The sequence below is a fragment of the Castanea sativa genome, chromosome 11 (assembly GCF_040712315.1).
Source record: "Castanea sativa cultivar Marrone di Chiusa Pesio chromosome 11, ASM4071231v1".
NCBI lineage: Eukaryota > Viridiplantae > Streptophyta > Magnoliopsida > Fagales > Fagaceae > Castanea > Castanea sativa.
The window spans coordinates 63,435,734-63,461,579 of NC_134023.1; the positions used below are offsets into that span (position 1 = coordinate 63,435,734).

The 25,846-nt window shown below is 33.3% G+C and overlaps 3 protein-coding genes across 5 annotated transcripts; 1 reads left to right on the top strand and 2 right to left on the bottom strand.

The window, feature by feature from the left end:
- The first annotated feature begins 3,420 nt into the window (after positions 1 to 3,420).
- LOC142615514 (uncharacterized) lies at positions 3,421 to 9,329 on the top strand. 3 transcript variants are annotated; one of them, XM_075788253.1, is made up of 5 exons: positions 3,421 to 3,773; positions 5,215 to 5,367; positions 6,371 to 6,463; positions 8,841 to 8,947; positions 9,066 to 9,329. In XM_075788253.1, the coding sequence occupies exons 2-4, from the start codon at positions 5,323 to 5,325 to the stop codon at positions 8,931 to 8,933; spliced, it is 231 nt and encodes a 76-aa protein (XP_075644368.1). In that variant the 5' UTR covers positions 3,421 to 3,773; positions 5,215 to 5,322; the 3' UTR covers positions 8,934 to 8,947; positions 9,066 to 9,329. The 3 variants fall into 3 exon arrangements, with proteins under 3 accessions (XP_075644368.1, XP_075644366.1, XP_075644367.1); XM_075788251.1 differs by lacking the exon at positions 8,841 to 8,947; XM_075788252.1 differs by lacking the exon at positions 8,841 to 8,947 and having other exon boundaries at positions 9,075 to 9,329.
- A 786-nt stretch (positions 9,330 to 10,115) lies between these two features.
- Positions 10,116 to 14,194, bottom strand: LOC142616923 (uncharacterized). Its single transcript, XM_075789665.1, has 5 exons — positions 13,769 to 14,194; positions 13,076 to 13,508; positions 12,818 to 12,986; positions 11,111 to 12,705; positions 10,116 to 10,948 (listed from the first exon to the last, which is right to left on the bottom strand). Exons 1-5 carry the CDS (start codon positions 14,192 to 14,194, stop codon positions 10,116 to 10,118), a joined length of 3,456 nt encoding a protein of 1,151 aa, XP_075645780.1.
- A 4,464-nt stretch (positions 14,195 to 18,658) lies between these two features.
- LOC142617952 (replication protein A 70 kDa DNA-binding subunit A-like) lies at positions 18,659 to 21,246 on the bottom strand. Its single transcript, XM_075790924.1, has 10 exons — positions 21,092 to 21,246; positions 20,620 to 20,893; positions 20,413 to 20,509; positions 20,210 to 20,334; positions 20,047 to 20,128; positions 19,760 to 19,895; positions 19,498 to 19,655; positions 19,292 to 19,412; positions 18,972 to 19,160; positions 18,659 to 18,868 (listed from the first exon to the last, which is right to left on the bottom strand). Exons 1-10 carry the CDS (start codon positions 21,110 to 21,112, stop codon positions 18,698 to 18,700), a joined length of 1,374 nt encoding a protein of 457 aa, XP_075647039.1. The 5' UTR covers positions 21,113 to 21,246; the 3' UTR covers positions 18,659 to 18,697.
- Between the last annotated feature and the right edge of the window lie 4,600 nt (positions 21,247 to 25,846).

The following is a 25,846-nucleotide window of genomic DNA, read 5'->3' on the forward strand; positions in this document are numbered from 1 at the left end:
CTTGATAGGTCATAGGTGATTGTTGTGTGGTTGAAGAAAAATTGTAAGAGGTTGCTCTAACGCATCTCGGATTCTCTACTATTTTTTCCTATTTATGGTTTTGTAATGCTTTTGGCTTTGTAATGCTAGTTTGGCTTTGTAATGCTTTGTTTGGTTTGGTTGCTTTAGAGATTTGGGAAAACAAAAAACTTTGAACAGTTTCCTTATTAGAGTTTTGGGATAAGTGTGGTTGATGGGATCCTTGTTGAACCAAACTGGTAGGGCTGATTTTAATGGTGGTGGTGGGGTTGTGAAGGGGGTGTTGAATTATGTTTCTTTATTTGTTAAATTGGTAGTTGTGTGTAGACTTGTTGAACTTGAGAAAAGAAAATATATTTGTATTCGTTCATTTTAATATCTAATGCAAGTGGCTTAGGAATGAGGCCATAAAATGTATCTCCTTTCTTTGTGTGTGTATATATATATATGTGTATGTATTAAACTGAATGCTTATGGGTATTTGATGAATATGCTTATGGGTATTTGATAAATATGCTAATGGGCCATTAATCACCTTTAATTTATGCCAGATATGGACCCACATCGAGCAGGACCCTCTATAGGGACTGTCTTGACGAGGCAACTATGCATCATTCAAGTTTGCTTTGGGATGCTCCTTTGGCAGGCGAGGTATGCACTTGTGTCCAAAATCGTAGTCAATATATGTAGTAGAAAGATTTTGGGCATTTATGTTTAAAGTGTAATTATTACGTGGTTAGTGAATGCTATTATTAATACTAAGTTGCTTTGTTTGCAGGAAGTGCCAGGTGTACTAACTTGTCGTCATCAAGATAAAGGTCTGTTTGATGGTGGGTTAGATCCACGGATTGCCACTTATATCACAGATGCAGGGTTAGATGGGCTACTTTAGGTCCCACATATGGACCTTGACCATGCACTGATCACGGCCTTAGTGGAGAGATGGCGGCCAGAGACGCACTCATTCCACTTGCCCATGGTGAGATGACCATCACGCTACAAGGCATAGATGTCATAATAGGGGTACCTGTACATGGCTTGTCGGTGATGGGATTTACCCATATGGACAACTGGTGTGATTTTTGCATCGAATTGCTAGGTACCCCCCTCCACCGGACAGACCAGTTGGTACAAAAAAGAACACTGCAGTGTTGGAAGGGCCGAGGATAAAAGCCAAATGGCTAGAGGAGCAGTTTCGCAACCCTCTTCTTGCTGACGCCACTGAGGTGTGTGTGCAGCAGTATGCTCAGTTTTACATACTCCAAATGTTGGGTAGTATACTGTTTATGGACAAGTTTGGTGAATGTCTCTCAATCATGTATCTACAATTTTTCAATCCAATCAGCAATGGAAAGAATTATAGTTGGGGTAGTGCAACACTAAGTTGGCTATATAGACACCTCTGTAAGGCATCAGAGAAGACAGCCAAGCAAATTGGCGGTGCACTACTATTAGTGCAGTTATGGGCGTGGGCGAGGTTTCCACAAATATGTCCTGTGATGAAGCATCCACACTAGGCACTGCCCCCAGGTCCACTTGCTATCAGGTATGTAGGATCTTCATCTTAGTTATTGTTTTACATTTCTGCATTAATTTTTTTCGCATCGAAATTATGTAAGTAACTAATATGAAGGTTATGTCTGTGTTGTTTGATAGATGGAAAGAGTCTAAGATAACAACTGACTATCCAATGCACGTCCTACGTGCCTATCGTGTGTCGCTTGCTTCGCTCTGGCTAAATCAGGTATCGTGCCTTACAAGTGGGAACCACTTTGGCATGTATTGGTGACATTCGTTACACATTTTTTTCTAATTATATTGTTAATATGGTTGTTTGCATTTTTTGGATCATTGTAGATTGTCTAGGAGCCATATAAAGATTATTTGGGTTCCCTGCACGCATATTATACGGCAAGCCAACACATATGGAGGTCCATCGTGCCGTTCATACATTTTTGGGTGGTTAATGGCCATCACCCCGAACGTGTTCTTCGACAGTTTGGGATGAAGCAAGGCGTACCGGACAATGTCGATACTTCAATTGAACTTCACAAGATAACACTCTAGGGCAAGCACGAAAAAAACTGGGTTCAAGAACATGCCACTCATATTGCTAGATGGGCTGCGCATGCCACAATTGCCGAAGCACTGCCCTTTCATGGGGTAATGAGCTACAATGACAAGTATATGGTGTGGTATCGTCCCATCACTGTTCGGCATATTACAAAAGAGACCTTGTACTGGGACACTTTTGTAAGTTTACAAAGACCGTTCTGTTATAAATGTACCTCGCTTCGCATAGTTTAGTTCCAAATCCTAACACTACTCTTATATACTTGTGACAGGTTAAATCATAGTTGAGGATTATGGTGAAGTTTGAACCAGGGTCTGAGATCTACACCGACTGTATTAATGCCTTGCAATTTGTTGAAGAGATCAGTCAATTGACCTTGGACAATGCACGCACTGTGGGCAACGTAAGTGAACCGGCTGTAGGGCGTGGTCGGCAAGCAGGTGGACGTCAAGGGCATGAAGGTCGTCAATCTAGTCAGCTTCATACATCTAGTTGGCATCCCATAATTGGTCGCCATCACACATCAGGTGGGCGTCACACACCCGTACATGACCACACCATGGAGGAGGCAAGTCAGACATCAGATGAGATATGTTTGGACACTGGTTATGACATGGGCTCCATGGCACATGATGATGCGAGTCCATCCCATACGTTTGCCCAGACATGTCGGTCCCCATCCATGGTTCGCGATGATACCTGCCCACCCACATCCTTTCCCCCACTGACTACCGGTACTATCCCCGCAGATGTATGTGGTAGAGATGAGATGAGATTCATGCCTACCCCTGGTGCCATCCAGACAAAGATACCCAACCCCCCCCCCCCCCAATCAGAGGCTTCACACAGTGAGGATCGACCGCGAAGGCCGCAACGGACACGGACACATCCTCCTGACTGTGGGACTGGACATGGTTCTCCCCCTCTTATATCGATTACATATGCATCTCTTTATGGTTAAATGATTTGAATATTAGTATTTGCTTGTGTTCTTTTCAGGAAAGGTGAAACCAGTCAAGGAACCAGTGAGGAGAAGAAAACGGGGATGATTTTCGATGGTCAATTTGCATTGGTGGAACCAAAAGGTGAGACCAGTCAAAGGTCTTAGACCGGATGTAATTACTTAGGCATATGTGTATGTTGATAAGGGCAGTATTATGCTAGCTTAGTAGTGTAGAAGATATTAAAATTAGAGCATGTGCTCAATTGTTGGGGCATGTGACTAATTGATAGGTTGTTAGAGGTAGTTATGGCCGATTAAAAGTTTGAATTGTTGTTTGATGACAAATGACATATTTGGTTGAGTGATTTGAGCTAAACTAGCTCTGTGCATTTATTTTTAGGACTGAAGAGAGGAAATGGGGGTAATCTGGGAAATGAGGTTGCGGAGAAAACAATTAATAAGAAGGGGGAGCTGTCTATTTCGAACATTGATTTTATGGGACTTGAATTTGCGGATAAGAAGAGGAGCAGGGGATTGCCACCTGGGCTGTCTCCTGTTGTAGACCCTTTCCCAGAAGGGGACTTGCCTGAGGTGGAGATTATTGTTGGGGATACCAGAAATTTTGAAGACACAACCTCATTTAAGCCTGAGCTGACTCAGGAAGATGATTCTAATCTTTACAAGCCAAAGGTTTCTTCATGGGGAGTCTTTCCTAGACCGAACAATATCTCAAAAACGGTAGGGTAATTGCTATGAGAACTGATGATAGAGTAGTGATTTGATATGTTTTTGTCAATTGTTTTGGTTTACATGCTTTTCGTTGATGTTCTGAATTTGTGGGCTTGGAGGATGTTAGTCTCTTATGTTTAGTAATTTGTTAAAGTGATGATATTATGTTGGAAAACATGTTATATACTCAGAAGGTTTGCTATAGACAGTAAATTATCTTAGTTTAGAGTCTCTCATTCAAGTTTCTGACATGTATAATCAAGATGGAAATTATAGAAAGCAAGTGAAAAAAAGAAAGAAAGAAAATGACAACATCGAGAACCAGCTAGGGCTCTGAACTATTTTGAAGCTTCAAACTTGTCAATGTTGATCAAATATTTGATTTTTGAATCTAACACATGTTATAATTACTCATTAATCTCAATGTTGGCTTCTGAGTTCTGATACCAGCTAGGCCTCTGAAGTTATAAATTACATTCCTTATGTTAACTACTTGTGCTACATAGATGATGTGCATTCATTCTTCAAGCATTGAAGAAATCAATTAACTGGGTCAGTGCCTGCACAAATCCTTGATTGATATAGATGAAAATATTTACTAGAATGCCTGTACAAACCCTTGTGTCTATATTCATGTCAAATTGTCCATGGACAGACTACACCCATAAAAAGCAATCAGATGGGTTGCTGTAAATGATTTTATAACTATTGAAATGCCCACAAAATATTTGACCTTTGTTAAAGAACTTGTCTTCCCCTGATGCTGTGTATGTGTATGTGTGTCTATATACATATCAAGGAATCCAGGAACAAGGTAAACACACAAATGAGGGAAAGATGGATTCTCCTGCATGCATATATATCAATCAAATTCCTGGCATAAATTTGAAGGGTTTGGAGCTCTTTGTTTCCACCTTTTTTAATTAAAATATTGAAATAATTGAAGAAGTGCGAGCTTCAGTTCAACCTTTAAGCATCATTTTATGACACTAGTCATATGCTTATATCTTACAATGGAGGATAGAATGGTCTCTTGGTTATTTATAGAAAAGGTGTATCATATATATTTGTTGCTTCATGTTCTCTATTTTCTTTTAAAATTCCTTCCTAAGTAACTTTCAAAGTTTTACAAGCACATAACATTGAAGACCCCATCTCTTATATCTTATTTGACCATGGCATTGAATAGCAGAGTACAGAAACATTCGGAAGATGTTTTTCTACATTGTCATCAAATGAGTCACTCCATCTTGTACTTATTTTGTTGATTTGTTAGCACAATTATAAATATATTTGTTAAGTAATTATCAATTATCTTTTCCCCTAAAGTAATGTGTATTTTCATTATAGAGGATTGTTATTTGTTTCATAGCGGATGCCGCTTTTTAGTGTAAGTCACAAAAGCACCAAAAGGTGTTTTTCTTAGAGATTTCTTTCTGTTCTTGGTCAGTTTGGTGGTGGAAGAGTTATACGCCCTGGGGAGGTGCTTGAAACAGCGGAAGAAAAAACTGCTAAAGAAACACGTACAAGACAGTTACTTGCTGCCTAGAGGAGTGAAATGGGCTTAGACATTGATCCAAAGTTAAAATCTGAATGTGAAGAGGTATGTTTCTATCAAAATATCATCTTCTTAACTTGTTTTTAATTTTTATGAGCTTGTACATATGTTCTTGAATAAATGCTATAAGTGCATTTGTATCAAGCAATTCAAATTTGGTCTTAGACTTTATCATGTTTTTGTCATGATTTAAGATCTTTGTCCAAGAAAATCATTCCATTTATAGTTTTTCACAGTATTTGAATTGAATTTAAAATTATGTTTGTTGTTTAAACTAAAATTTTAGTGATGGCCTTGGTGGTTTGGATGGGGTGTTGAGACTTGAGAGTGATGACTTATTAGTGTCAATGGTTTTTGTGGTTGTTACAACTTGCTAAAGCTGGTTAGTGGTGGTTTTCGTGAGACGAGTTAACAACTTGGTGTTGATATTTAACAGTGGCAATGCCGCTGCCAAGTAGTAAGTTCTGTAGTTTAGCTGGTGCAAAAACGTTATTGGCTATGAAGGGCTGTCAAAGGGTATCCGCGGGTGGTGGTCTCAGTGGTAGTGGAGACAGCATTTATAGTAGTTTTGTAGCCTTAGTCTTGGTGCTTGAATTTGTAACCCAAATAATTCTTACCAAATGCTCTGTTCATTTCTTATTTGGGTGTAATTTCCAATGATCTGAATTGGCTCCAAAATCTTCCCCCCCCCCCCCCCCCTCTTTTTTTTCTTTGGGGGTAGGTTGAGGAGTTGAAGATTTAAATTTTAAGCTTGAATTTCAGCCAAACAATCAAAAGTCAAGTCCGAATATTTTATATGGAAAAAGTTTAACTAATAAGGAGAGAATTTGGATAGGATAATCTACAATTTTCAATAAAGTTTGGCTTTATGATATGGTTGGAAAATAGCAACTTTCAGTTAGAGAGAAGTTGCTGTCACTGGGTCTGGAAACTAGTTTTTCAGTTTGACCCTTGTGCTTTTGTTATTATTTTTCTTTAACAGCCAGTAAATTCATATTCTATTGCATTTTTCATTTTTGAGAGTCATAATGCATTATCATGTTTATAGGCATTGAAGGATGGGGACTCATTAATGAATATTGGAAAGCTTAAGGAAGCATTGCCCTATTATGAAAAGGTTATGGATAAGTTAACATTCAAGGTAATTTATTGTTTGAACTGTTTGAGCTGCTTGTGTACTTGAAAAGAGATCTCGCTTTATATATCTTTGTCCATCTCTCTCTCTTTCCCCTCCCCATCCCAAATGGAAACTCATAAATATGAAGGGGCATTTTTATAGATTTTCTATTTGAGTGATATTGTGATTATGTGTTTATTTATTTATAAAAAGGGTGTATTATCTGATGTTAAGTTGTTAACTTTGATATTTACTGTGAAATTAGGATAGTTGAGGCATTTATGGGTAGGATGAGTTAGGATTTGTTGTGCATATGGTCGTTGAAGATTAATGAAAACTAGTAAGTTGCTCGTGCGATGCACGGGTAATGTTGTAATAATTTATGCAATTTTTTATGAAGAGTATTATACATATATTATAACATATTTGTTATCAAACTTTGTTAGTACTGAGTTTATCATAAGAAGTAACAATTATAAATTGCAAACATATATTCATTATAATTATTTTGTTGAAGTAATCGGGAAAAAAGAATCAACTTTAGAGTAATATTATATAATAAAAGTTGATAAAAGCATGGTAACATTCCATATTATTGATATTTATTTTGTGATGTAATAAAGAGCTTGAAAAAAGTTGATAAAAGCATGGTAATACATTCCATATTATTGATATTTATTTTGTGATGTAATAAAGAGCTTTATTGCGAAATTTTTTTTTTTGTTTCTTGAATGCTTTGTTTTTTGAAGTATGTCGACGCTTGTAAAGCATGTTGAGGGGTATGTTATCATCATCTGTTTCTTCATCTTCAACGTTTGAAGTTTGGTCTATTTGTTCAATTTGTGAGCTTTTATCATTTTCTCCTTTTGTTGCATCATTTGTGTTGATCATTGATGAAATGACACTGGAAGATTCTTGGCTGGATCTTTCAAAGTTTGTGCCGGCAGATTTGTTGTCGCTAAGATTTTGCATAGGTATCTGCGCTCATATTAAATTTTAGCAAGTTATTTACATCAGTATAGCGTAGAGAAAGAAATAATATAACATACTGGCTTGTGTTTTTTTTTGTTCCATACCTTTTTCTCATTTGAAGGTGCATCAAAAATCTTAGCAATTGTGTAATTTTCAAAACCATCCTTCAGATTGAATTCATTCAAGCGAAGTAGAAAAATGTATTTTCTTCCTAAAATTTTCTTAAGATCACATGGAATTCCATCTTCAATATCTACCTGCATATTAGGAATATTAATATATATTATAATCTATAGTTTTACAATAAATTTAATAATCTAAATAAGTTGTACCTCAGTTTGTTTTTCAGCAAGATCTTTTGCAGATTTATTTAGGATTTTCTCAGCATCTCGATCAAATATGACAAAAGTTGTCTTGTCAGTTGAATCAAAAACTTCAATTTGAATCCTGTATCTGAAGTATTTTGCAATTGTATAGTAATTATAGTAAGACGAATATGTTTATAAATTTTTTTCAAACTTGGTAGTTAATGTGTGTGCCTCTAACCTTGGGATAGGCAAATTTGTTTTTGTTTCACATTTTGCACACCAAAATGATCCTGATTGTGGTTTGACCTTCTTTCCACATAACACGCATGAAATGTAATACCAACCCATTGTTGTATCAATGTTGCTTATTGTTGCAACACAATAGTAGTTAACATCCTGCAATGAATTTTGAAGTTAATATGTTTTTTTTTTAGTAAATGATGTATTATTATATTTTCATGTAAATGAGGAGTCTACTTTGAAATGATTAACAAACCTGTTTTGTAGGATCCCATTCAATGCATTTGAGCTCTGGTATTGTCTTCATATTGTTTGAAGAAAAATCCTCCTCTGGAAACTGTTTTGTTTGTATTTTTGGTATTTCTTGTATAGGATTGTGTTTTTTTACCATTCCTATCATTGAATTTTTAAAAATGACAAAAGAATGTTAATGTTATTTTGTGAGATAAAAAATGCTATTTATCATTTTTTTTGTTATTAATAATTTTTAAAATATGAACCTGTCAATTATTTCAGCAACCTCGGGAATCTCAAGATTTAGATATACTTTTGTTGCACTTGTTGATGACAAAGAGAATTTGCCTACAAAAATTGCAAAATACATTATAATAAACAAAATCGTACTGAATTGAAATTGAGAAAAAGGAAGACATGTTTTAATGAGCATGAAATTCTCTAAAAGTATCATTAGATTGATTTGAAAATGAATAAGATTGAGTATAAAAAATTTATAATTAGTGATTACATTTCCCATTGTAAAATTTATGGCCTAAGATTAGTAACTAATATACTTATTAACTTGATAACAGTACTAAGCACATTAAAATTGATAGTTGGTAACATTATTTACTTATACTTACCTCCAAATGATTTGACAATAGTTGAAGTTGCAATTAAGACAAAAGGTCCTGGATTGTTCTTATATACATCTTCATCGATTTGCCAGACAGTTGTTCCCCATAGCGAAAGCCTAATTTCTTTTCCCCTGGTATAGTTAAAATCATTAAGGATTTTTTTTTTGTTATTATTATTATTTTTTATTTATAATTGATTTTTCTATATAAACATATAATGACATCAAAAAATTTGTCTTACTCTTTCAAAAGCAATTGCAGATTGCGCAATTTTCTTGGTGCGCCATTAACTTGAGGGTCTTCAACATTTCCAACTGCTACCAACTTTCCAACAACATCTATTTATATGCAATTATCTAGTTAGGTTATTTTTAATCATTAATTTAGGATACAACTATATTAGAGGAATTGTGAAATAGTTGCAGATTTGTATTTACCTATTAAATATGTGTAGTTGTAACATTGATTCTGGATTTGGTCATAGTCAGCAAACTCAAAGCAGTATTTTTGGATTGAGCTCATATCTTCGTTGGACTCCATGATTGTAGTAATGGTCATGAACCAAATTTTGATATCATTGTGCACGGGTCGAAACTCGCCTTTAGTACTCTCCACCCTAAAATTCTTGATGGTATAAACACGGCCTTCAAGCAATTGTGGTCTAAAAGTTCGTGCTTGATTTTTCCGAACAATTGCATGTATTTTTGAGCCCTAGAATAATGAGAAATGTCAGTGTGTTCTATTATTCTTCTTGTGAATATATAAAATAGCCATGGATGTTGAATTATATGATGAGTTGGTAAAATAATTATTTAAAATAATTGAATCTACATAATAAATTGAATTAGCACAATATAAATTGAGTTCTATACTTACCTCTTCATCAATAAGTATCATATCAAGGCTTATGAACTCATTGTTCTTTGTGTTGATTGCATCTCACATACGAAGAACTCTGACCTTGATTGTCCAATTGTCTCTATCCATTGAAATCTTGCTCAAAGGAGTCCAACACATTGCCATTTTGACTTGGTATCAGTAGTTCTGCAGCTATTCCCACAGTTGAATAGAGAAGTTGTCATAAAAAACATATATAAAAGTAAGTAAAATTATAATAATCATCAATGAAATAATTTATTTTGGTAAAATGCAGAATTGACTATGTTTTGCATTATCAAATTTAAATGTTTGTTTGTTAAAGAAGTTTGGAACATGAAATTTTTGTTTTACAAAAAGTATAAAGTAATAACTAAATGCAGTTAGAAACTTAGCAATGAATGATGAACTTTCTTCAATGAAGTTTCACATATTTATATGTATATTTCTAAAGACCTCTTTATAGACTATATTTTTAGTCGTTGAAGAGGTTTTGCCATCGTCATCAATTATCAAGAGTTTAAGACCATTCCTAGTAGTAACTCTAGAAACAGCAACATATAATTGCCCATGACTGAAAACCGGTTTAGGCAGGAAAAGTCCAACATGTTTTAGTGATTGCCCTTGGCTCTTATTTATAGTCATGGCAAAGCAAACAGAAATTGGGAATTGTCTTCTCTTTAAAACAAATGGCCATTTTGTGTCTGATGGAGAAAGTACTATTCTTGGGATGAAGACTTTGTTTCCCACATGTGATCCAGTTATAACTTTAGCTTCGATCACCCATTTGGATAATTGAGTAACTACTAATCGAGTCCCATTGCATAGGCCAGCTGATTGATTAATATTTCGGAGCAACATTATTGGAAGACCAACTTTAAGACGTAGTTTGTGATTTGGTATGCCAGGGAATTTCAAGGAGTTTAAGAATTCAACTGGGTAAAGTACATCTTCATTCTGAATGTATCTTGAAGCCTTGCAAATTGAATCTGCACTGAGATATGTCTCCTTATTTGAAGCAATCAAGTGTATGATGTAGTCATTTATTTCATTGACTACATCATTTGTTGGAGCTAGAATAGATCGCTCTTCCAAGTATTTTCCATCTGCATAGTTGTTGTGAAGATTTGGATATGTTGCAGCCACAATGCTTTGTATTGGATCATCTCCAACATCAATTAATAGGTCAGGAGGTATGACTATATTTGATTGGTTGTCAACTTCACCAAGCTCTCTGTTACCTAATTTGAGTATCCATTCTGCAAAGTTGTTGGAATCAGCATTAGGTTGTTAAAGACACATATTCTGTGTTAGTACAAATACCTTGCAAAAGTTCCATAAATAAGATCTATTCACTGATGCATCAACAATATCTTCTCTATGCCCTTTAGCGATAACTGGCAGTATTTGTCGAAAATCACCACCTAATACAACTGTCTTTCCTCCAAAAGTTTTATTGGCACTGTTTATGTCGGTAAATCGAAGTAGATCTCTCAATGAACGGTCTACAGCCTCAAAACAATTATGATGTGCCATAGGTGCTTCATCCCATATAATAAGACTCGCTTTTGTCATTAACTCAGTAGCATGTGTTCCTTGTTTTATACCACAAGTCGATTCCTCTGTCACAATGATAGGGATTTGAAATCTGGAGTGAGCAGTCCTACCACCAAGGAGTAGCAAAGCTGCTATGCCAGAAGAAGCTACAGCAAGCACATCTTGATAGGCTTGTGAACGGAGGCAAGCAATTAATGTTTTCCAAAGATATGTTTTACCAGTTCCTCCATGACCATAAACAAAGTATAAACCACCACTATTGTATGCCACATCTTGAATTACAGCATCATATATTTTTCTTTGCTCAACATTTAACTCATTCAAAAGTTTTTTATGTTCTGCAGCCAATTCAAGCCTATCAAAATCCAACTCTTCTTGTAGCAATCGGTTGTTGTTTTCTCTAATTGTCGACACATTTGGATATTTGATGCCATCAAATTCTTTCAGAGATCTTCCACTTTTTACTAATATTTGTTCAATTTCAAAAAGAGCATGGTCTTGTATTTGTTCTTCTGTCAAATGTAAGTTGTCATACATCAGGAGACGTTTTTGCCTATATAGTATATCATCAGACAACAACTCCCAATTAGCCATCCATAGTGCATGTGGGTCTGTCACTTCACAAAATAACAATAGCGTTGCGAACAATTCTCGTAGCTGCCTTCCTGAAGCCCAATTAGAGGCTTCTTTGATAGCATCATCCCATTCGTTGTCATCATCTAAAAGGCCATGAGCATAGCATGCTGCTCTGTATGTTGGATACACAACATGATTAATAGTCCTGATTTCCTCAAAAGACCTTGCACCTTTGACCACATTAAGGAGCATTCGAAGATAGAAGCGGTCACCACTTGCAGGATGAGCATGAAATATCCTCCCTATACATCGGCCAGATTTCCTTGGGCACCATTCTCTTTGTTTTCTATGCCAAACCCACTTCGTAAGGAAATCACAATATGTCAAATTTCTTGCTGTATCATACATTTCATTTGCCTTCATCCATTCAATGAACATTGTTTTTGTTATATCTGGTCTTTCTAAAACATTATCCAAGTAGTCTGAATCTTTGAATGTAACATTCTGCTCATTCTCAATATGGAAGCTTAATCTCTGTACAGTAGGCTCTCTATATTGGATATCAAACTCAAAAAGTCTCCAGCATGCTTCAGAAGCTGAGATATATCTACAATCTAGATATGTTTTGATTTCATCAATGTTTGTTATATGTTGCGCTTCACTTGTAGCACCTGTGTGTAAGTTTTCATACAAAACAAATGTTGCTCGATCAGAACCCTTGTTAACATACTTGAATAAGTATTTGATGGACTTGGAACGGTTGCACCACTCAACATTAATGTGAGCCTGGTATTTAACTAACAGGTGAATGTTGTATGGCACCACAAATCTGTTATCAAGCACAACACCATTCTTCTCAACTGTCATCCCATTATCTCTTCTCCTATAAATTGCGTAACCATCTTCATCTATCACAGTGTCACTATAAAACTTTTTTGGAAAATGCTTCCTACATTTATTGTCAACCATGCATGGAGATTTTGGGCTGGCAAAACCACAAGGTCCATGAATCATGTACTGTGAAATGACTAATCTTATCTGGTATTTCAGCAGAAATTATCTTGTCTATATCCGCAGGCGTGGGGTGTTTGTCATCTGGGTATAGGTACAAAAGAATGTGAGCATGGGGGAGGCCTCTTTTTTGCCATTCAACTGTGTAGATAACTGTATTCACACAAAAAAAATGTTACAATAATTAAATAGATTAAACCATTAAGAACAACAATCAAACAGTAATGAGTTGTATTTTAGACCTGCAATTACTTTTCCAAAATGCTTGCCATGTTTTAGATCACGTAGTAGTTGATCCAATTTGATCTTAAAAACTCTTGCAATGATATCTGGTCTATCTTCAGGCCGTTGAGATGGAATTAAGGAAAGGAAACTTTCAATTTCTGGCCATTTAGGGTTGCATGTGAAAGTTATAAACAAATCCGGGTTCCCAGCCCATCTACAAATTGACATAGCATCTTGGTAATTTTGAATCATATATCTAGGGCTTCCAGTAAAGCTTGAAGGAAGAACAACTCTTTTCCCAATAGATGAAGGAGTAGTGTCTCCTCTAAATACAGCATCCTTTATTCCAAAGTACACCTCTGATCTCAGTTGAAGTTGATGATTCCTGACCCAAATTAGTTGGTACTCCTCAACACATGTGTAAGCATCTACTAAAATTGTTGTCGCAACCTACGACCAAGAATCAATGTTTCACCTTCATTCTCACGTTGTTGTAATTGATATGCATAATATTCTTGCATAGTGACATATTCTTCTGTCAAAGGCGCAACACCACCAAGACCTTTTTTAAGTATTTCATTTCGAAATCCATCCTCACCATACGGAAATAACAATGGTTATTGCAAGGCCATGAATTTTGGGTGCAGTTCATTTATCCGCTGTAACAATCCACTTCTTTTCTCAACAATAATATCACGATGGATATTTACATCGGTCAAATCACCTACAATTATAGCAGCAACTTCAGAGCAAGTAGGCATGTTTTGTTCCCTACCATCACTTGATCGCGATCCAATTAATCGCAAGCGTACATTGTGCATATCAGAGTCCTTGAACCTATCCCTTGCCATACGGAATGTCTTAACCAAGACATTGTTCTCATCAAGCATCTTCAATAATATTTGAACTATAGCAATGTCAAGGTCATATTCTGATTCCTGTCCAGCCAAAGCACTTAGTCTATAATGAATCTCTTTTTTTGTGTCGTATATATACAGCTGTGCAAAAGATGGGTCTTTTCCAACAACTGGAAGTAAGGACCCAATTCTGTGGTGGTTTTGCCCATTCAATCGAAAGATGTAAGGGCCTCGTCCTTCATTAGCATGGACATCAACATTTCCTCCCATAGAAGTCATAGCAAACATGGAGTTGAACCTCCTTATATTAGCCTTGTAATGTTCTGAATGTTGTAGGAGTTGTTGAAGCTCAGGAGGTGGTGATTTCAACAAAGGTAGCTTCACCCTACCCTCTCGACAACATATTGAGAATTTAGGATTCTTTGTGTTTTTGGATTTACGATTCCTCTCTTCGTACCATAATATTGCATTACAATATTCACACACACAGCTTGGCGGGCCAAAGTTCCACAGCTCTGTAAATTTTCCTAGATGATAGGGAAAAATGAAGCATAATTAGATGAAATTATGTAATTGAAATATAGAAAATACAAAAGCATATGTAAAAAATTAATATTATTTTCAATTCATTGACAACCTAGTTTAGCAATAGTTTTATTTGAAACATAGGTGCTGAAACCAACTTAAGGGGAAAACAGTCCCAAGTAATGTTGTAAAAAATGGATTTAAAGCAAATTTTGAAGAGAAATAGAAATAAGGTAAGTTGAAAATATATGAAGGACTTTTATCAAAGTAACTTTTAGAAAATGTATACACAATTAATAAAGTATTTAATATACATGGAGACACAATTTTGAACCTATTGTTGGTATATTGTCATTGATGCTATCTTGAAATAGTATTTTAATTATTTAAAAGTATTTAATTGTTGTTTTTAATATTTAAAATTACAAATAACAGTACTTTAATGTGATTTTGCATGCATGAAAATGAGAAAAATGGAAAATAACAATGAATATAAAATTCCGAAATAGTAGTTTTTGCACTTACTTTTGACCCTTTACTCAGGTCTATGTCAATTGGTTTTCTATATCGCATTCCCAAACCTGAACTATAGAAGATGATATATTAAAATTATTAATATGCAATACTAATCGTAACACTTCAAGAGAATTAAGGAAACATGAGGATTGACAGCTATAAAAACTTCTGTCTAACTGCAAATGGAAGTTAAGTAGACTCAGGATATAATTGGTGGCTCAGACAAATTCCACAAATCAAATGAGCAGGTTATACTTCAAAGCTTCTAAAGGTGGTTTTCCATGTTACAATACCTTTATGGATCTAATATTCGTAGAGTAAAGCAAGGTTTGATTTTGAATTTTTTGAATATCCAAAATTTCAAATTCTTCATCACTTATAGTTAACAGTGTTAAGGAGAATGCAAGGTATGACCAATAGACCAAAAAAATTGGTGGCTACAGAAGTTGTTTAAAAATTACACTTTTCTACGATTGGGATAACTCCATCAAAGTTTAATATAAAATGAGTTTCGAGGCTAGAAAAAAATATACATATATAAATGTGTTTCAGTTGTTTATCATTTTAATAAAAATAGCAAGCAATAACAATAAATTGTCAAGGGAAATCATGGCATGAATAATAGACGACAACATGAGCTAGTTCTATAGAAGGTAGCAGGCCTTTGCGGTGAAACCTATAACCTTTATGGGCCTAATATTCATAGTTAGTAATATGCAGAGCAAGAACAACCAATTCCCCGAGTTAATAGTACACAGTCATATATAACTACACACCATAACTGCCCCAATAATAATAATAATAATAATAAACCAAGTTAAGTGTGATGCTTCTATTATGTATGGCTGTTGGAGGTGAGGTTAAGTAGTGTATTCAAATGCGAATTTCAGTAGTCACAACACAATTATTAATAAATATTCTTATTTAATTATCTAATTATCATTGATTATAAGCAAAGTTTGATTTTGAATGTACTTCAATGTGAAAGTCATGACGATTAGCCCTACTCATTATGTAATCACCTTCAAATATATCAAACATAATATTTCTGAATCAGTATAAATTTTGCACATGTCCCAGCCATATGTTATTTTCATTGCTAATAATGAAAGATTCAATAGCTTCAATGCCAAAAGACAACATAAAACATTATCTGGATCTCACAGAGTATGAGGTTGCTCTAATTTTATTTTTGATAGATCAATATAAGTTTAAAGTTTCTTATACATAAATGCCATTAATTAGAGGTGTGCTACTAAAACAGCCAAAATAATTTAAACTGATAGGACTCCAACAAACCTTCCATTCTGCAAAAGTATGAAACCATCAAAAGACTTCCTATATTTTGTGATCATAACTCAAACTACCTTTCACTTTAACCCACATGAGAAGGACAACACTATTTTGCTGCAATCCAATGCTCGTGTTTGTATTCATTGTTATATCACATATCCATTCATTGAAGGTCACTATGTTTAATACATCATAGGCATGTTAAAGTATTGACTTTAGATAAAAATAATTATTACATGTTAAAGTATTGACTTTAGATAAAAATAATTAGTTTCACGAATTTGATAAAAGAAATTCACAAATTCGTAAAATTGAAACCATAAATATCAAACCATGTCTAAACCAAAGACCATCATAAACACAATTATGCAGAAAAATTACTGCAGAAAATTCAAAGTTTCTTATACATAAATGCCATTAATTAGAGGTGTGCTACTAAAACAACCAAAATAATTTAAACTGATAGGACTCCAACAAACCTTCCATTTTGCAAAAGTATGAAACCATCAAAAGACTTCCTATATTTTGTGATCATAACTCAAACTACCTTTCACTTTAACCCACATGAGAAGGACAACACTATTTTGCTGCAATCCAATGCCCGTGTTTGTATTCATTGTTATATCACATATCCATTCATTGAAGGTCACTATGTTGAATACATCATAGGCATGTTAAAGTATTGACTTTAGATAAAAATAATTATTACATAATCAGACATAGATAGCAAAAATAAAAACCAACTATTAGGTAGAACTGTAGAAGTATGCACACAATCTTAGCACAACTTAAAAACGCTTGCACAGTGACTTTAGTTTCACGAATTTGATAAAAGAAATTCACAAATTCTTAAAATTGAAACCATAAATATCAAACCATGTCTAAACCAAAGACCATCATAAACACAATTATGCAGAAAAATTACTGCAGAAAATTCAAACACCAGGAAAACAATTTTCAGTTTCCCTAACAACCTTTCCGCCTAATCCACATTTCAGGTTTTTTTTTTTCCCCCCTCATTCTCTCTTATGTATTTTCTTTTTTAACTCATAATTTTAGCTAAATTTTTAAAAAGAGGTTTTTCCTAAGGACTTTCTGCCTCTTCCACATTTAATATATACTAGTGTTTAACCGCGCAATGCGCGGGATCATTTGTATTTGTATCCTGTAACTTGCAATTTGGTGAATATGTTTTAAAATGAAGAGAACCATATGATAAACAACAAAGTGGAGAAATATCAACTACAAATGAAGACGGCAATCAAGAATATATATGTACATCTCAAAGTGCCTAGGATCAAAACATGTGCATTTCTCTAGTATTAATAAATTCATGAACATAAATCATTCTTTCTAATTAGCTCAAATATTATAATTTCAATTAAAATTCAGTCATTAATTATTAACATATATTTATGAAAAGATAAAAAAATTTAGTTGTGATTTTTACTATATATGAGAAAAAAAAATAATCAATTAAGTAGATGTTTTTGAATATATTCGAGATTGTTTGATGAAAAATTGAACTAAACCAAAGGATGTAATTCATTTTAATAAAAAGTTTGAGCCAAGCTCCTAGTTGAAATAACACTAAATTAACAATCATAAACATTTGATACCTAGCTTTTGCCTTGACTCATTTACACCCTTAAAATTGAGAGTGAAAGCATTGTGAGGTGAAATCAAGCACCAACACCAACAATAATGAGAACTCCTAATCCCGATTGTAATAGATATATTAGCCCAATAAGTTAGACACAAGCCCAATAGTTTGGGGACCCCTTCCTACCCCAATAGCTTGACCTTGTACAACAGTACTGTACCACCACGACTATGCCAAACAGGTCAAGCAGGCCGCTAGGCTCTGAGCCCATAGGGGCCACCTAACCCAGCTTGAGAGTGAAGAACAGTGAGGCAACACACTCACATTGTATCATTAAAATCACTATTATTTCCATGGACGTAATTCACTCTGCCATTAAACTCAAACCTAGAGGATGTTCAATGGGCCTTTTGGACTTATGGTTATTTGTAGGAATAGAAAAAGGAATAGAAAAGGCATAATTGAGTTTCTTTTTATTTATTTTAAAAACATCATTGACAAATACCCAAAACCAATTAACCCAAATACTCTAAACAAAAGCAAACCAAATGTGACACAAATATCCTAAAGAAAGCAGATTGTAACCAAATACCTTTATCAAAATAATAAGCCTTCAGAGGTCCACTATAAAGTGGAGAAAAATAAAATAGAGGACAATAATACTATAACATACAACACTACGTTAAAAAATCTTATCATATAAATATTTCTCATCATACCTGGTGAATATTACAATTTTCAGTAATTTAGTAGAACATTCAGTTTACTCTTCTAAAGAAAATAAAAATAACAATACAATGAAATACACAAACACTTGTACAGTAAGGTAGTATATACATTAGAGCTCAGTTTTTTTTCTTTTTTGCTGGATTTTGCTTAGCACTTTTTTGGCGTTTTTGAAGCATTTGGAGCGGTATTCTTTCAGGTCTTTCAACAGATGTTTGTCCTATTTCTGTTTTTGGATTGGCTATGTATTTGTCCTTCCTTGATTTTTTTACAATTTCCTCCATTGTGTCCTGCAATAATTTGCATTTTTATGTATTATCAGTTAGATTTATATAGTAAATTATGAGTAAATTAATTTTTGAATCATATAGTAAGTAATTATGCTTTAGTTACCTGATGCTCTTCAACTTTACATGAGTCATTTTGCTTATGTGAAATTTCTATGTCCAAAATCTTCGAAACTGTGTAATTTTCTTTTCCATACTTCAAATTATATTCATCAAGATGCAGTTGGAACAAATATTCGTTGCCAATTATTTTTTGAATTTCTTTTGGTATTGTATTCCCATCTAATTTGAAAATCTGTTTGAAAAAAGTTTCATACAATTAGCAATATGTGTGTGTATCTGTGTGTACAACATTGGTAAAAATGTATTAAAACTTCATTTTTCAGATAATAAAGATATGGGGCTGACATTTATATATGAAATTACCTCTTCTTGCATCTCTGCAAGTTCTTTTGCAGTTTTAGATATAATTCTTTCAGCTCCTTTGTCAAACAATATGAATGTGGTTGAACCGGTCTCATCTTGTACTTGGACTTGAATTCTATAGCTGTTTGAAATAGAAAGTTGTTAATAGAATATTATATATATTTTGTGTGTTTGAGAATTTATAAAGTTGTTAGTAGAATAATTACCTTGGGACTGCAAATTTTGGCTGATTTTTACAACGTTCACACCATAGAACTCCTTTGACTTGTTTCACTTTCGTCTTGCATATAAGACATGCAACATAATACCATCCATATTTGTTGTTGATATTAATGATTTTGGCATTGCATGTTACCAGTAAGTCCTATAATACAAAGTTTATTCAGTTTATAAAATTATATCTTATTATAAAACATATAAACAATTACTAATTATGATAAATTCATAATGTGAGAGTATAGTTGATACCTTTGTGTTTGAGTTCCATTCCAAGTTCTTTATTTCAGCCACTGTTTTTTTATTATGTACGGCAAGTTCTTCATCTTGTGGTTTAGGTAGTTCCTTTGGCAGTATATCTTTTACGGTTATGTTCATTGTGGTGTATCTAACAAAAAATTAGGTATAATTCATTTAAAAATAAACAGAACAGTTTCTATATGTATATATATGAAAGCAAACTGAAATAAACATTTTTTTCTTAAGGAATATTGCTAAGTAGGTACACTGTTGAAAAGAGAAAGTGTAATAGTAGTTACTTGTTTCTAATTTCTGCAACTTCTGGAATGTCTAAATTGACGTACAACTTTGTTGCAAAAGTTGACGATAGCTGATACTCACCTACAAAAAAGTTATAAAATTTATAAGCATTATTGATACGTAAATATTATGTATTTAATAAATGAGTTAATCAATTGTTACCTCTGAAAGATTTCACAATAGTTGAAGTGACTATTAGAATGAATGGCCCTTTATTTGTTTTGTAGAAATCATCATCTATTTGTTGTGTAGTATTTCCCCACAAAGTTGTTCGAATTGATTTGCTCCTGAATTTGTATATATGTAAATTTGAGTTATTTAAAAATTATAACATATGAGTTTGAAAAGATGTTTATATATCTTACTCTTCTAACAACAGTTGAATGTTTCTCATCTTTGTTGGACGCCCTCTTGTTTTGATCTCCTCAATGGCTCCAATGTAGTCCAATATGCCAATCACATCTAGTAAGAACACTTTTTTTTTAAAGTAAGAATCAGTATTAACATATGAAATTCATTATTTTTTAGTTCTGTAAAAGTAGATGCTTGGATTGTAAAACAATTAAAATTACCAGTCAAGTAAGTATTGTCATAGCAACGGGAAGCTATTGTTCCATAATCAGCAAATTCAAATTGGGATTGAGGAATTGAATGATCAAATCCGTTGAATTTTGAAACCGAAGTTGTTGAATTGAAAAGTATTTTGAGTTGATTATGTACTGGACGATAGTTCCCTTTATTTTCTTCAACTAAGAAATTTGTAATTGTATATATGCTGCCTTCATTTAGTTGTGGACGAAAACTTTGAGCAAGATTCTTTCTGATGCTTGCATGTATCAATGTTCCCTACGAATATTTCAAATGAATTATTCCTTAATCAATAGGAGCAGTTTATATTGACTGGTTGCAAGTTTTAATAAAGTAATATTATTCTATAATCAATAGGAGCAGTAAATAACAATCAATTTACATTATTTGGTTTCAAGTTTTAATAAAATAATATTAGTACAATTTATTCTAAAAGGGAATCAATTATGAATTTACCTCTTTGTCAACCAATATCATATCAAGGCTGATCAGATCATGGTTGTTTGCTATATTAATTGCATCTCACATTCGTAAAACTCTAACTTTCAGTTTTGAATTATCTTTGTCCCTTGATATCTGTTTCAAAGTTGTATATTCCATACTCATCTTTAAAATCTGTAAAACAAAAAAAATATTTATTCAATACAAAAATGAAACAAAAAGATTTTAAGAATTTGAAAAACTAACTGGAAAAATAGAGAAAAAGGTATTCAAACCTAATACTTATTAAGTAATGCAGCAAAACAGAATTTAATATACAGTAAATAATTCTAGAGAAACCATAATTTTAGTTTAAGAAAAATCATTAACAAATTTATACTCTTAAAGACAATTAGGAAAGAAAAGTGAAATCCTAACAAAAATCTTTTAAATGGAAATAAAAGAGGGAAAATGAATTGTGAACAGTTATAAACAATTGGGAAGGGTAATTGAATAGAAAAAGAATCATGCTCACCTTCTTAATAGTCTATTGTTGCAGAGAAGTGTTCTGAATAGTTTGTTGTTGCAGTGAAGGAATGGCGGTTGAAACAATTGAGGAAGAGATTCTCTATTTGTGTGTGTCTGTGTTTGTGTGTTTGTCCGAATCAATGTACTTTTTGAAGATTTTATGTTGTGATTCGTCACTTGAATAAGTACACTACTTGAAAGAGTTGATTCATCAATTTTGGACTTGTTTAATTTATTCCAACGGGCCGGCCCATTAATTTACTTCAGTAAAAAAAAGTGTATCATGCAATCAATGACATTTTTTTCTTAAAAGTGAGGCTGGGCTTGAGATTGGCTCTAATTGTATACAATGTCTATAGTCATTAAGATAGAAGTTAAAATCCGGTTGTCCAAATACAATGTCCATACATTAGCTGCTGAAAAATATTTGCTTTTTTGCATAGAAAAAGGAATAAACCCATCTATTTTTCAAAAAGAGTCAAAGAAGAACCCTAGAAAATTTGGCAGGAATTTTTTTTGAAAAACAGATATACAGAAAAGGAAGATGCTGACCTTCAGAAAAAATTTGTTGCAGAGAAGAGATGAAACAGAGCAGAAGATCAAATCGTGATGGCCGGCCGTACGAACGTCCACTGGATCCCAATTTCTTTTTCCCCTTCTTCCTTTTCTCTCTCCTTCTCTCTTATTTCTCTGTTTTTGCCTTCTCCAAACCTAAATCATATATAACCCCAAATTTCAAAATATCAAATCAAAACCTAAAGTTTCCCAAATACTTAAATAAAAATCAATCCAACCAATTTTCTCAAAACTAATTCATATTTCATACCCAAACCCAGATCTAAGAAAGAATGAAAAAAAAAAACTTACCGGTGGTAGTTCTTTCAATGTCTGTCTCCTTCTCATCTCTATATCTCAAGGTTTATTTTTTTCTTCTTCTCTATCTCTGGATCGCAAGCATCAGTGTTAAGAAAATTGCAAAGGAAGAGAAAAGAACCCTCTCTCTTTCTCGGCCTCTCTCTATTTCATCACCCTTCTCTCTATCTCTGTCTCTCTATTTCTCTTTGTTTTCTCTCGATCTCTCTTCTTTCTCCGTGTAGCCATCTTTGTGTTTTTGTTTTTATTTTAAGTGGTTAGTAAACGTAATCTGATGAAAACAGACGGCTAGGGTTTTTTTAACTGAAATGGTTTCTTTCTTTTTTTTTTAAACGGACTTTATTTTTAATGTAACCCTTCTTGGTTTTTAATTGTCAGACGTGGCAGTGTTAAAAATCCAACCACGTAACTCCATAGATTTCTATTAGATGAAATGGATTGGGCTTTTTTACAATTACAATGTCTATGGTCATTAAGATAGAAGTTAAAACCCGGTTGTCCAAATACAATGGCCATACATAAGTTGCTGAAAAATATTTAACTTGTAAGCGTGAATCATGTTGCTAGTTTAATTTGATAATAGAAAATGTTTTTCAGTATAGTTTCATATTTTAGGTGAGTAAATATACTTCTTACTATTTGAATGTACTGAAGTAATATGTGGAAATGTTTATTATTTGATGAAAGTTTGTTAAATTATTATAAGACTACAAAATTATTTTCTAAACCGTGGAACAGATTTAACTTTTTTTTTTTTTAATGAATTATATTTTCTAGCCAAAGAAAGGAAAAAAAAAAAAATATCTTCCGAAATTTTCGTTTCACCAATGTTTTAATTGAAATAGAATGGAAAGACACATAATAAAGAAGAGGAAATAAAAACAAAAAAGCAAAGAAAATGTCGATAGTCATATAGATGCACTTAATACCAGGCAAACTACATCAACTTAAACTGGTTTTATTGAATTAGGTAGCCATAACAACAAAGCGAAAGAGAATCAATGGTAGTTCAAATTATAAAGTAGAGATAATCCTTATTTCTTAGCTACTATAAATTATGGAAATGCCACAATTACTGATTGCAAAGCACGAATTGGTTTGACTGTGTATCTACTAAATCCAGCTTCTCCAAGAACAAATCCCCACTCTTTGAAGGTCCTCTTTTTGCCCGTAGTTGTATGGGCCATTATCACCATGTCTAGCATCAACCTTGCATCAGTCAGCTTGTCCGTTTCCTCTTGTTCTTGGATCATAGCATCAACAATTATTACCTTTCCCTTGTCCCCTGGAATTGCTTCTTTGCATTTTTTAAGGATTTTGATGCACTCTTTGTCTGCCCAATCATGCAGAACCCACTGCAATATTCAAAGTAAACTACTTAAGCCAAAGAACCAGATATCATAAAAAGGGTGTACTTAATTAAACTTGAGAAATATAAAACCAATTTTGATTCTAATAGAGTATGGGGGCCAAGGTAAAATTTAAGCTTACGGTTGAAGTAACAATATTGCTATTTTAAATTAAAGAAGTTCGGACGTTTCAATAAAATCCTTGACATGTCCTTGTCAAGCATGACAAACAAAAATATGTCTAGGATAATTTTCTGCGTTGGAAGAAAAAAACATTATAACTTCTTATTTAAAAATTCCTTCTATTTTAAACATAATTTCAATGATTTTATTTTGAAAACTTAAATATAAATATGTTTTTAAAATTACTAAAATATACCGAAAGACGTATTAATTAATTACTATAATTTTTGTATATTGTGTGTCGTGTATTGTAACTCTTGTTCATGTTTCTTATTTTTAAATTCATAGCATTGTCTTATCTAATAGGCTTAATAGCATATATTTCGGAGGTATGAAAGATTTGAAAGTTGAAACTACTTGAAGACCTTTTACAAAACCTTTTATGTGTGTGTTTCAGTTAGGTGAACAGCAGGTCTTCTTTAGTGGCTTCCTAAACACATAAATGACCTATACACCCAGGGCACCATTTCATTTGCATGAACTTACCAATATGAAAGCAGCATCAGCCTTTGGAACACTTTCAAACATATCACCCCCAACATTTTCAACTCCGCTGATCTCTGCAGCAACAGAGACAACATGAGGAAGATCAAAGTTGATGCTTTGAAGCCATGGACATGCCTTAGACTACAAAAATCTAATTCCATCCAAACATTATAATTTCAGATTTCAAAATTCAATAATTTCAATCCCCCTTACAAAAAATAGAACAGGTAAGAGGGAAAACAAAATTTGACAATTAAAGTGAAATGATTTTAAAGGATTACTAACAATTAAAACTCATGTAGGATCTCATTTGATGGGTGTTTCCACTTATAGGGAGGAAAAGAGTTATAAGTCAAAATTCCTAAACGGACAACAAACCATAATTGAAAAGAATATTAGGAAAAGAAATTAATACCTTTAATTCTACTTCTGTTTTGATGAAATTAAAGGTTATAGATTGTAGAAACTTTCCACTTCATTTCAGCTGAAAAAGAAACCGAATGATGTTAATTCAAAAGAGATAAATTCAACACAAATCCATTACCGAAAATACTGAATAAAAATAGTCACATCAGAATTCTGAACCGATTAGTTTTTTTATATTGAGAAACTTGAAATCAGTGTTTTAATGAATCTAAAACCTAATAAGCATTCTGTTTCTTCACAGTGAAAACCCAAAAAACTAAAAATAACAATTCAATTGTAGCAATCTATAAAACATAACAAAAACAAATATAATTTAATAGGCTTATTGTAAATTAAATTGAGAAAGATAAATTTTGAGAGAAACTAAAAAAACAAATTAAAACGTAACGTAACACAAATAACTAAGCTTTCAATAATTGTACACTAAACTTTTAGATTTGAAAGCATAAAACATTAATTAAGGGCAATTTTCCTAAAGTTATTAAAACATGTAAACAGGTATTATAATCGGAGACGAAAGCATCCAAAGAAATAGAATAAACAGCCAGATTTTAATTCAAGTTCGAATCAGTGCGGACCTTCAGAATACACTGTTGAAGAGAAGGAATGGGGGCAGACAACATAATAATTGATAAGAAGTAAATGACAGCCCAAACTCTAGCCATGGTTTAATAGTTTAGGAAGTTGAAGACATGAAGTTCGGTTTTTTTTTTTTTTCTTTTCAAGTGAGAGAGATGAGAAATATGTATTCAGGTTCACCCAACGGGAAGACAGAACAGTATCACCAAGGCACAAAACTCATAGCTAAGTTTGATTTAATTTGTTAGAAAAATTAAACATAATTAGTTGAAGACCAGTTAATTGTAAGTCTCTAAGGTCATATTGTCATGGGGGCAGGCCAATTTAAAGGAGCAATGCAATCTTTAAGTTCCAAAGTTGTTTCTGA